Below are 10,550 nucleotides of genomic sequence, written 5' to 3' on the forward strand. Positions count from 1 at the left end.
GAAACAGACCTAGGAGATTGTAAACAGCACGTGGGCGGGGCCACCGAGACGATGGATTCTATACCTTGAACAGAGCCCTGTGGCTTTCGCTGCTGTTTCAGCCCCAGCTGGGCGGGGGTCCCACGGCCAGCCCACCCCGGTCCACGGGGCTCAGGCGTGACTATCCCATCGCCGCAGGGGGGTCAGGCCAAGCAGGACTCTGGCAGCGGTGAGACCGGCTCCAGGCGAGATCCTGGTTCTGGAAGTGACAGCCGGGGGAATGTTTGTTCCTCCTGGATCTTTGAAATTGCCCCAGGTTCCCCGGGCTGCTTCTCACAGGGAGGGGTTCCCGTCTTTCTAGTCACCTGCCGCGGTCACCGGCTAGTCCCCGAGGCCCAGGGATGAACCAGCCCTCGCGGGACAAAAAATGTGACCCGGGCCTTGGTTGGTGGCGGGTATCCTAGGCAGGGGAAGGCGTTTCCTTCCCAAACTACCACACCTGGCCCCGCCTATACGCCACTGGAGTCCCCCAGCCCCACTTCCCCAGGCTGCTGGGTGAGCCCCGGAGACTGGGACAGGCACACTGTGGGCTGCACTGCCTTCTTCCGGGCGCTTGGGCCCTTTGGCTGTGGGTTCGGCTGTGGGGAGGGCCTTGCTGGTCAGGGCTGTGGGGGCCACGGCCCCAGCCCTGTGCCAGGCTTGCTGGCTGGCTCTCTGGTGCTCTGGCGCCAGGGGGGAGGTTGGGGGCATTACCCTGGGGCAGGGAGGGGGCAAGAGCCAGCAGCCACATTGTGTGGGGGGAAGGAGTTTGGGAAGGGGCTAGCAGGTCCCAGTACACACTGCGGCAGAATGGGGGGGAAGCCTGGACTCGGACGGGAGGGGCGGGGGTAGGGCTGCCTCCCCACGCCATGGGGTCACCCGCCACCCATGACTTGGATCTGTGGAGAGGTAGCTGTAGGGTGGGAGCAAGGGGAAGTGGGGCTGCTGCGAGGGGCAGCCTGGGATTGAAGGGCGCCACCGAGCTGGGATAGCGAGGGGTCAGGACTGACATTGGCAGAGCTGTGGGGAGAGGGGGGGCAGGGCTGGGAGGGGATAGCCGGGGGCTGTGTGTCAGGAGTGAGGAGGTGTCAGGTGCATTTTTTCCCTGGGCCTCATTTAATGTATCCCCCCCCCCCCGCTCCCCATCCTGTTTGTTTTCCTGGTGATTCAAACAAGCCAGGGCCCTTTCCCCGGGTGAAATTCCTGCCCTGTGGGGATCGCAAGGCTCGGGACTGGGATCTGCTGCCTCCCGGGTGCTATTTACACCGGCTAGCTCTGCCTGGCCCAGCATCTGCCAGTGATGCAGAGAATCTGAACATCGCCTGGGCCCTGTTCCTCACGGCCCCTGCTTTGATCTGGGGGAAAGGTTTGGCCTAGCTTAGCCCTGCAGACATTCGGGGTCAGCTTTGGGGGTAGGGGGGCTTCTGCTGCAGTGTGTACCCCACAACGCTGCAGGAGGCACAGGGGAGAAGACTGCAGAGTTGGGCTCCCACCTCTCTCCCTCCCCACATCTCTCTATCTTCCCCCACCCCGTCCAACTCTCTGATTCCCTCTCTGCGTCCGTTAGCACCCGGCAATGTTGGGAATTCACCATCCCGATTTGGTGCCGGGGGACACACACCCCACCGAGCCGGGCCCGTTCTCCAGCGTCTTTCTGGTCATCCAGCGAGTCGGAGACACCCCCATCCTTTCACCCTTATACGCCTTCATTTTCACACAACCCCCTCACGCCCTGGTCACAAGAGGGGGAGAATTCAGGATCTTCAGCATCGCTGTCACTTGGACTGAAGAGAGAGCTCTGTTCGCTGGCAGCGGGAGTAGGGCTGTTATCCAATGGCAGTCAGCTACTCGAGGACTAACGTGTGTGTGTTTGACGACCATTCCATCCAGTAGAGAGCTGTGCATGGTTGTGTGTGTGCTGCAGGAGCGGCTTGAGGCGGGCTGCGGAAGCTGGCGCCCCAGGCAGAACGCGTAATCGGCGCCCCCGCCTGCAGGGCCATCCACGCCACTGACTCCTGCCCTCTAGGGCTACTCACCACTCTGTTCTATTGGACCAGAAACTCTGTCTTCCCCCCAGCCAAGGCAGAGAGTTGGGGTTACTACCCCCCTGAAAAGCAACACAGACGCCGAACCAGTCCAACTCTGGGAGGGCCCAGCTATAAAGGCTCAGTACCCAGAAAGCCATCCCCAAAAAAGGACCAAAACCCCTAATACATTGGTCTTATCCTGGCTACGTCTACACTGGCATGATTTTTCGGAAATGCTTTTCACGGAAAAGTTTTCCGTGAAAAGCATTTTCGGAAAAGAGTGTCTAGATTGGCACGGATGCTTTTCCGCAAAAGCGCTTTTGCGGAAAAGCGTCCATGGCCAATCTAGACGCGCTTTTCCGCAAAAAAGCCCCGATCGCCATTTTTGCGATCGGGGCTTTTTTGCGCAAAACAAATCTCAGCTGTCTACACTGGCCCTTTTGTGCAAAAGTTTTGTGCAAAAGGGACTTTTGCCCGAACGGGAGCAGCATAGTATTTCCGCAAAAAGCACTGATTTCTTACAGCAGGAAGTCAGTGCTTTTGCGGAAATTGAAGCGACCAGTGTAGACAGCTGGCACGTTTTTCCGGAAAAGTGGCTGATTTTCGAGAAAAACTGGCCAGTCTAGACACAGCCGTATGTCTAGACTGCAGGCATTTAAGTTCTGATTGCTGTGGACGGAGTGGCCAGTAGGGCACCTGTGCTTTTTCCTAGAGGCCTCTTCTTTAAAAAAAACAAACCCTCTTCCCTGTCCACACACGCCGTTTTCCAAAAGAGCTCTTTTGGAAAAAGGCTTCTTCCTCGTAGAAAGAGGTTTACCACTGTCGGAAAAACCCCTGCATTCGTTCGACTTTCTGTGAAAAGAACACAATTGCAGTGTGGACGTAAGTGTAGTTTTTCCGGAAAAACTGCAGTAGAAACATGCCCCTCGTGTAAAAGTTTTGCACAAAGTTCATGAAGTCCGTCTTCTTTGTCAGTGAAAGAGAGAGATGCACAGTGGTTGCTCCCCCCAGAGAACAATTATTCGCACTGGGCTTCACAATAAACAGAAGTGTTTTTATTAAGTATAAAAAGTTAGATGTAAGTGGTTGCAATTGAAAACAGACAGATCAAAGTAAGTTAGGGTATGTCTACACTACAGCGCTATTTCGAATTAACTAATTTGAAATAACACATCTAGACACAAAAACTATTTTTGCTATTTCGTGGAAATAGCACGTCCACAGTGAGTGGACCCTGAACCGAAGTTAAGGCTGGCCGGAACCAGCCGGCAGGGCAGCAGGTTAGGACTTAGTGTGTGGGGATGCTGCCTGAGGCTAACAGAGCTCCGTGCTTAAAGGGACCTTACTCCCACCCTGGACAAACAGTTCTGAGGGTTTCCCGCTTGCTTGTCTATCTCAATGAGGGACAGCAAAGCAGTCCTGGCTTGGAGTGCCCTGAGTGCCCACACTTGGAACACCACAGCACTCGGCCACATGGAGTCAGAGCTGCCCATGGGCACGCCGGTGCATCTCGTGGGGTCGTTGCCATCAGCCCGGCTGCACTTGCTGAAGGCTGCCATCCGGGGGAGGGGGCTTATCGAGGGGCTGTCAGGATCCAGGAGGCCCTGCCGGGGAGTATCCACCCTGAGGAGCCCTCAGAGACTCCCCAGTCCTCCCCATCGGGGGCTCGTACCCCATTCCTCCCTCACGTCCTTCCCCTTACCCCTCCCTGGCCCCCCTTCCTGATGTCAAATAAAAGACACATGTTCAAAAATAGAAACTGGGTTTATTGAACAAAACCGAGGGGGGGGGGGGTGAACCTCTGGGGAGACTGGGAAAAGGAGAGGGGAGAGGGGAAGAGAGAGAGTGAGAGAGAGGAGGGGGAAACCTGGGGGGAGGGAGCTGGAAGGGGGAAGCAAGGGGAAGAAGGGGGAGGGGAAGCTCAGGGCCCAGGGTTGGGGGTCTCGCTGGACCAACTTGACTTTCATGCTAACCTGCTCCTGGGGTCGCATGTGGCCTTTGATGACCAGGCTGGCAGCTATCCTGCCCTAGACGGCCACATTCCTCCATCTAGTGCGGAGATCATGGATATTGGGGGCATCCCCCCCAAACCTGAATAAGGTCCATGATCTCCATCTTGGACCAGGAAGGCACCCGCCTTCTCCAGCCCCTGGCAGGCTCCTGGGAGCTGGCAGACTGCTCCTGGGGAGCGGTGGGGGGCCCGTGGCTTGCTGGCTCATGTTTCGGGGCCACTGGGTCAGGGCTGGCAGGCTTGGAGCTGGCAGAGGCACTGTGGCCAAGGTCTACCCTACCCCACCCTGCGAGGAGCATGCAGCCCTTCCAAGTGCCACGCAGGGCGGGGGAGACGGCACGTGCTCCCCCCGCCCAAAACCCTGACTGGCCTGGGGGCAGGGGAGCTGTGCAAAGTTTCCCTTGCCCTGCTCCCACCCTCTTCGGGTGTATGTGCTGTGCGCTCCTTGCAGGGTGTGTGTGTTTGGGGGGGGGGAGGAAACTTTGCACAGCTTCCCCGCCCCCAGGCCAATCAGTGCTCTGTAATCAGCGCTGCGTGCGGCTCATAGGGTGGGAGGAAGCTGTGTGCGCTCCCCGGCCCCCAGACTCTAATTGGCTTGGGGGTGGGGGACCGGCAGGGCCGTCGTGGGCTGAATGAACCCCTGGGTCCTTTTACCCACCCCGGTCACAACAGGGAATCCTCACATGACTCCTCCCCGGTCACCCATTCCCAGAGAAACAGAGGCTAGGGACACCATTCCTACCCATCCCGGCTAAAAGCCAGGACTCGACAATTAAGGGAATCTACTTGCCCGTGGCGAGTCGATTTTAGCCTGGCGAGGCCGGGCAGCGTGTGGTTCCACGCGGCTGGCGAGCCCTGCTAATAGCATTGCTGGGCCTAACCTCCCTGAACTTATCTAGCTCTTTTTTGAACCCTGTGAAAGTCCTAGTCTTCACCAAAGGGCAGGCAGGACTTCGGCTGGTAGTCCCCTGACTTGGGACTCCGGCTTCTGAACAGTCGGCCCGTGAATGTTAATAATAAAAATCCTCTTGCCAGAATCTTCACCCAAAGGGCCGTGGGCCCTGAATTGCAGCCACCTCTGGGGTGGGGCCATCGACAACAGCTGCAGAAGAGACTGTTCCAATTCCTTTGCCCAGCGCTAAAGGCAGCCACCTCTGGGGTGGGGCAGCTGGGTGCCAGGAAGTGACTGGCTTCAAATAAAGCAGAAGTGGATTTTTGGGGAACAGGCGGAATGGAATTTACAGAGGGGTATTTAGCCAACAGGCTGGTTCATCCCTCCCCAATGAGAGAAATGCTCGGGGATACTGGAACATAAGAACACAAGAATGGTCAGACTAAGTCAGAGCAAAGGTCCATGTAGCCCAGCGGTTCCCAACGTTTTCCAGACAGGGACCTATTTTGACAATTCAAGAAGACTTGCTGACCCAGGGCAATTCAAAAAATGTGTGAATGGCTCCGTAAAGGCCACATGGGGAGACACCTGGTGACCCTTTTGAAATGTAATGATGACCCATATTTGGGTCTCGACCCACAGGCTGGGAAACCCTGATTGAGCCCAGTGTCCTGGCGTCCAACAGCGGCCAGTGCCAGGTGCTCCAGAGTGAGTGGACAAATCGGAATCATCAAGCGATCCCTCTCTTGTTGCCCATTCCCAGTTTCTGACAAACAGAGGCTCGGGGCACCATTCCTGCCCATCCTGGATAATAAGTATTGATGGACCTAACCTCCATGAATGTATCTAGCTCTTTGTTGAACCTTGTGAAAATCCTGATCTTCACACCATCCTCTAGCAAGGAGTTCCACAGGTTGACTGTGCGCTGAGTGATGAAAAACTTCCTTTTGTTTGGTTTAGACCTGCTGCCCATTCATTTCATTTGGTGACCCCTAGTTCTTATATTGTGGGAATAATTAAGTAACTTTTCCTGATTCACTTTTTCCACCCCTGTCATGATTTTATAGACACCCACATACATGCACGGAGGTGTGCTCACACATGTACCCACATGCATGGAGGTGTTCTCGCACAGGCACACACACACAGATGTGTGCTCACACATGTACACACACACACAGATGTGTGCTCACACATGCACACACACATATGCATGGAGGTGTTCTCTCACGCACACAGATGCACAGAGTTGTGCTCACACATGCACAGAGGTGTGCTCACATACACACACACGCATGCACATACTCTGTCCCCCCCGCTCAGGGGCCACGTTAATGAACCACACACACCAGGGCTCTGTCTCCAGACTGAACACGCTTTAATGCACCGGGGATGGAGGAATCGCAGAGGGAGGGTCAGGCCACGGACCCCCAGCAGGTTAATTAGCAGGATCTTCGTTAATGATTCAGCAGGCGCTAACAGGAACTGGAGGCTCTTCTCTGCAGGGACTGGGATTGCTCAGCTCTTTATTCCCAACTCCCCGGAGCCCACACCTGCAGGACACACAGTGAGTGGGGTTAATGCCAGTGGGGAGTGAAGTCAGACTAGGCAGGGTTTGGCCCTGCTTGCCGACGGACGGAGAGACCTGCAGCGGAAACCTGAGGCTTCAGGATTCCACATGGGGTACTGACCCCTGCGCACAGCAAGGGGGCCTCAGAAGAGGGCTCTTCCCCCCCCCCCAGTCAGTGCTCCCCCCTCCTGGCACACAGGCGTCCCAGCAGCTACTGGATTCTCCTTCGGTCCCGGCAGCTCTCCCCAGAGCTAGCTGCATTTCACTCCTCCCTCGCCTCCTTTATTTTCCGCGACATGGGGAGCCCCACCCCCTCAGCCACCAGTGGCCTTGGATCCATCCCTCGATCCCCATGCGCCCCACTGGGGGTCCCTGTCCCTGAGCTCACGCCTCCTCCCCAGAAAGGGGGGCGGAGGTGGGACGACCCTGGAGAGGTAACACCACGGTCATTCAGAGGAGCTGAGCAAGTGAAGATGGGGCGGAACGTGGGGCTGCCCCACAGCAGGCGGGTTCCGGAGCTCCTAGGGGATGTGGGAGCTCCCCATGGCAGGAGAACGGGGCATGTTTAGGAGGCCAGAAGGAGGGACACCATCTCCAATCCAGCCCCAGGCTTGGGGGATAGGTTGGCTCAGAGGGGTTGGAGAGACATGGGACCCGTAGGGCTGCCGCCCTTTCACCCCGCTACGGCTCACCTGCAACGCTTGGTTTCTCCGAGAGCAGCGCGGCCCAGAACGCACAGCGCGAGGCGTGCGGCGCCGTCTCAGCTAGGGGCGGCTTGAGGCCGATGTGCTCAAAGTTCTGCTTTGTCGGGTCGTAGCTGGGCCACCGCTTTGTGCCGCCTTCCCCCGTCATGGGTTTCCTGCACGGAAAATGAACACACCCCGCTGTGGTTGGCACCAAAAGTTGGTAGGGACGAGAACATGGGAGCCAGCTTGAAAAGTTTGACCCCTTTCCAAAATGGCTGCCACCCCGTGCTGTTCCAATTGAGGGTGAAGCCACAGACTGCCCTCAGTTAAAATGTCTGCTGCCACCCGGTCTTTTCCTATGGGCCGAAGGCTACAGGTTGCCCCTTATAAACATGGCCACTGTCTTTATTGTTTAAAACTAATAAGCGAAAGTTCTTCTTCACACAGCGCATAGTCAACCTGTGGAACTCCTTGCCAGAGGAGGCAGTAGAGGCTAGGACCATAACAGTTTAAAGAGAAGCTAGATTAATTCATGGAAGTTAGGTCCATAAAAGGCTATTAGCAATGGTGTCCCTGGCCTCTGTTTGTCAGAGGCTGGAGATGGATGGCACGAGACAATAGCTTGATCTTTGTCTTTGGCCCACCTCCTCCGGGGCACTTGGTGCTGGCCACTGTCGGCAGACAGGCTACTGGTCTAGATGGACCTTTGGTCTGACCCAGTATGGCCGTTCTTATGCTTTTATGTTCCACTGATCTCCCTGAGACTGAAGCCATAGGCAGCCCTTAGTTATGATGGCTGCCATTGGCCTATGGCCCTTTGGAAAGAGAATCTTCCCTTACTGCAGATGGCCGCTATTTTCCATTGTTTCCAATGGGGCTGAAGCCAGACTTCCCCCAGGCAAAATGGTCATCCATCGTGCTCACAGACGTAGGAACTGGGCTGCATGGGGAGCAGCACCATATATGTGCGTGTGGTGGGGTGGGGGACAAGAAACGACAGGGGGATGCCAAGGAACTTGGGAGCCCAAACAGGAGGATCTGAACTGGAAGCAAGTCTCAAGCCACCTTTTGCCCTCACTTAAGATGGACTCTCTCACTTGTCCTTTCAACTAGGATGAGGTCAGCTGCTGCCCTCACCCAAAATGGCCACCATCGCCCACGGTGCTCAACGAGACTGAAGCCACACGCTGCCCTGGGGCGGCTGCCGTTTGCCTCTATGCCACGCTGTCCTGAGGAAAGATGGCCGCCACCTGTCACTGTTCCCCAGAAGCCACAGCCTGCCCTCAAGGAAGATGGCTGCCACCTGTCACTGTTCCCCAGAAGCCACAGCCTGCCCTCAAGGAAGATGGCCGCCACCTGTCACTGTTCCCCAGAAGCCACAGCCTGCCCTCAAGGAAGATGGCCGCCACCTGTCACTGCTCCCCAGAAGCCACAGCCTGCCCTCAAGGAAGATGGCTGCCACCTGTCACTGCTCCCCAGAAGCCACAGCCTGCCCTCAAGGAAGATGGCTGCCATTTCCCATGGATTCTAAAGACAGAGTCCAAGGGCTGCCCTGAGCCTGAAGGCTTTCACCTAGGAAAGACCTTGCCTGCAGCAAAGATGCTTGCGGTGGTCTGTGGAGGAGCATCCCAATCCGTGGCCATGAGTTTAGCTCTAGGCTAAGGGCTTCAACTTAACAGCTCAACGACTTTTCTAAGAGGCCCCTGCTTTGACCGGGCAGGGAGCCGGGCTTTCCTGGATGTTGGTGGACGCTTGTCCAAAAGGTTACAGCAGCTCTCGCGGTTGGCTCAGGGGGAGAAGACTGGAGGGGGACTCTCTTACCCGCTCCGGGCAAACACCACACTGTACCGCATCACCTGCCGGCTCAGCATCGCCTCGGCCGCTGTGTAGTTGGCTCCTACCATGGACGCCAGGTTTCCAAAAACGTAGGGCACCTCCGAGCCGTGTGCCACTCCAGTCCATTCAGGTGTGGGCAAGCCGCTGGTGCGGTGAGCGAAGTAGTACGTGAACACGGGATTTCCAGCCATCGCCTCCAGCCTGGCCATCTCCAGCACCGGGCACACCACGACATAGTCACCCATAATTTGATCCATGGCCCAGCGGTACCGTGCCACGCCCTCCTGTTTCCCCTCCAGGCTGTACCACTGTGCTATGGCCTGGACGGTGCCTTCAGGTGCGCGTGGCACTAACAGCCGCACCACCTGCAGCAGCTCGTCCCAGCCGATGGAGCTGGCGTCGTCCGGGTCGAAAGCGCGATCGATATGGTATAAGGAGTAGGAGCCGTCGTTGGCATTGAAACCAATTGTGATACTTTTAGCTGGGCCGTGCTGGGCCCGCAGGAGCCGGGGGGGTGTATCAGAGAGGAAATCCCCATCCGGGGTTGGCACAAAGGGCAGCTTTGGCAGCTGTTTGTGGCTGAAGACGGAGAACTGGTATTTGAGGAACTCTCCTGCATCCTTCTCCTGCAGGCAGCCCACCAGGGCAGTGCTGTCCCCAGCGGAACAGCCCATCAGCTGGGCCAGCCTCTGTCCTCTCTCCTGCGACTCCTCGAGGGAAACCCACGTCCCTGGCGCGTTTGGTGCTCCGCTCAGCAGCGCGGCACGGGCGAAGAGGGACTGGCTCCCTGGGGAGAGGAGGTGGAAACCGACCGATGCAGCCCCAGAGTCCTGGCCATCAATCACCACGTGTTCTGGGTCTCCTCCGAAGGCGGCCACATTGTCCCGTAGCCAGCGCAGTGCCAGGCGCTGGTCCCACAGGCCGGCGTTCCCCGGGGCGGCTGGGGGCAGAGCCAGGAAGCCCAGCGCCCCCAGCCGGTAGTTCATGGAGACTATAATCACGTTCTCGGTGGTGGCGAAGAAGCGCCCGTCATAGATGTCAAGGGAGGCTGCGCCCATGTAGAACCCCCCACCGTGGATCCAGACAAAGACGGGGGCCGTCCCGTTGGGCTGCGGGTAGGGCACCCAGAGGTTGAGGAAGAGACAGTCCTCGGACTGCGGCGTTTTGGGTGTGTATATCTCAGCCTGAGGAGAATCAGTGAGCGGAGGCTGGGGGCAGGCGTGGCCGAAGCTGGTGGCCTCCAAGACGTCGCTCCAAGGCTGGTGGGGAAGCGGCTTCTGGAAGCGCAAGGGCCCCACGGGGGGCTGGGCGTAGGGGACCCCCAGGAAGGCCGTGACCATGGCGGAGCCGGCCGGGAGGCGCTTGCCGCGGATGGGGCCGCTGGTGGTGAGCACCACGGTGCCGTCGTCGTCGGAGCCGGCGCTGGGGCCCGGCAAGGAGAGAAGGAGCAGGCAGGGGAGCGCGGGGAGGAGTCCCGGCATCATGGGAGCTGGAAGAGAAAACCTCAGAG

At 57.8% G+C, this 10,550-nt stretch overlaps 1 protein-coding gene across 1 annotated transcript; it reads right to left on the reverse strand.

Annotated features, from left to right (window-relative positions):
- Positions 1–6,313: 6,313 nt before the first annotated feature.
- On the reverse strand, positions 6,314–10,550 carry LOC142823267 (acetylcholinesterase-like). Its single transcript, XM_075914137.2, has 3 exons — positions 9,026–10,550; positions 7,211–7,377; positions 6,314–6,501 (listed from the first exon to the last, which is right to left on the reverse strand). Exons 1-3 carry the CDS (start codon positions 10,522–10,524, stop codon positions 6,467–6,469), a joined length of 1,701 nt encoding a protein of 566 aa, XP_075770252.2. The 5' UTR covers positions 10,525–10,550; the 3' UTR covers positions 6,314–6,466.

This window comes from Pelodiscus sinensis, chromosome 19 (genome assembly GCF_052426305.1).
Source record: "Pelodiscus sinensis isolate ZL-2025 chromosome 19, ASM5242630v1, whole genome shotgun sequence".
Classification (NCBI taxonomy): domain Eukaryota; kingdom Metazoa; phylum Chordata; order Testudines; family Trionychidae; genus Pelodiscus; species Pelodiscus sinensis.

Excerpts from the sequence above, each read along its gene's own strand:
- LOC142823267 (XM_075914137.2), bottom strand. The coding sequence starts at position 10,524 with ATGATGCCGGGACTCCTCCCCGCGCTCCCCTGCCTGCTCCTTCTCTCC. Across the intron at positions 7,378-9,025 it reads GTGGTGTTTGCCCGGAGCGG|GAAACCCATGACGGGGGAAG; the intron begins GTAAGAGAGTCC and ends TTTTCCGTGCAG. Across the intron at positions 6,502-7,210 it reads GGAGAAACCAAGCGTTGCAG|GTGTGGGCTCCGGGGAGTTG; the intron begins GTGAGCCGTAGC and ends TGTGTCCTGCAG.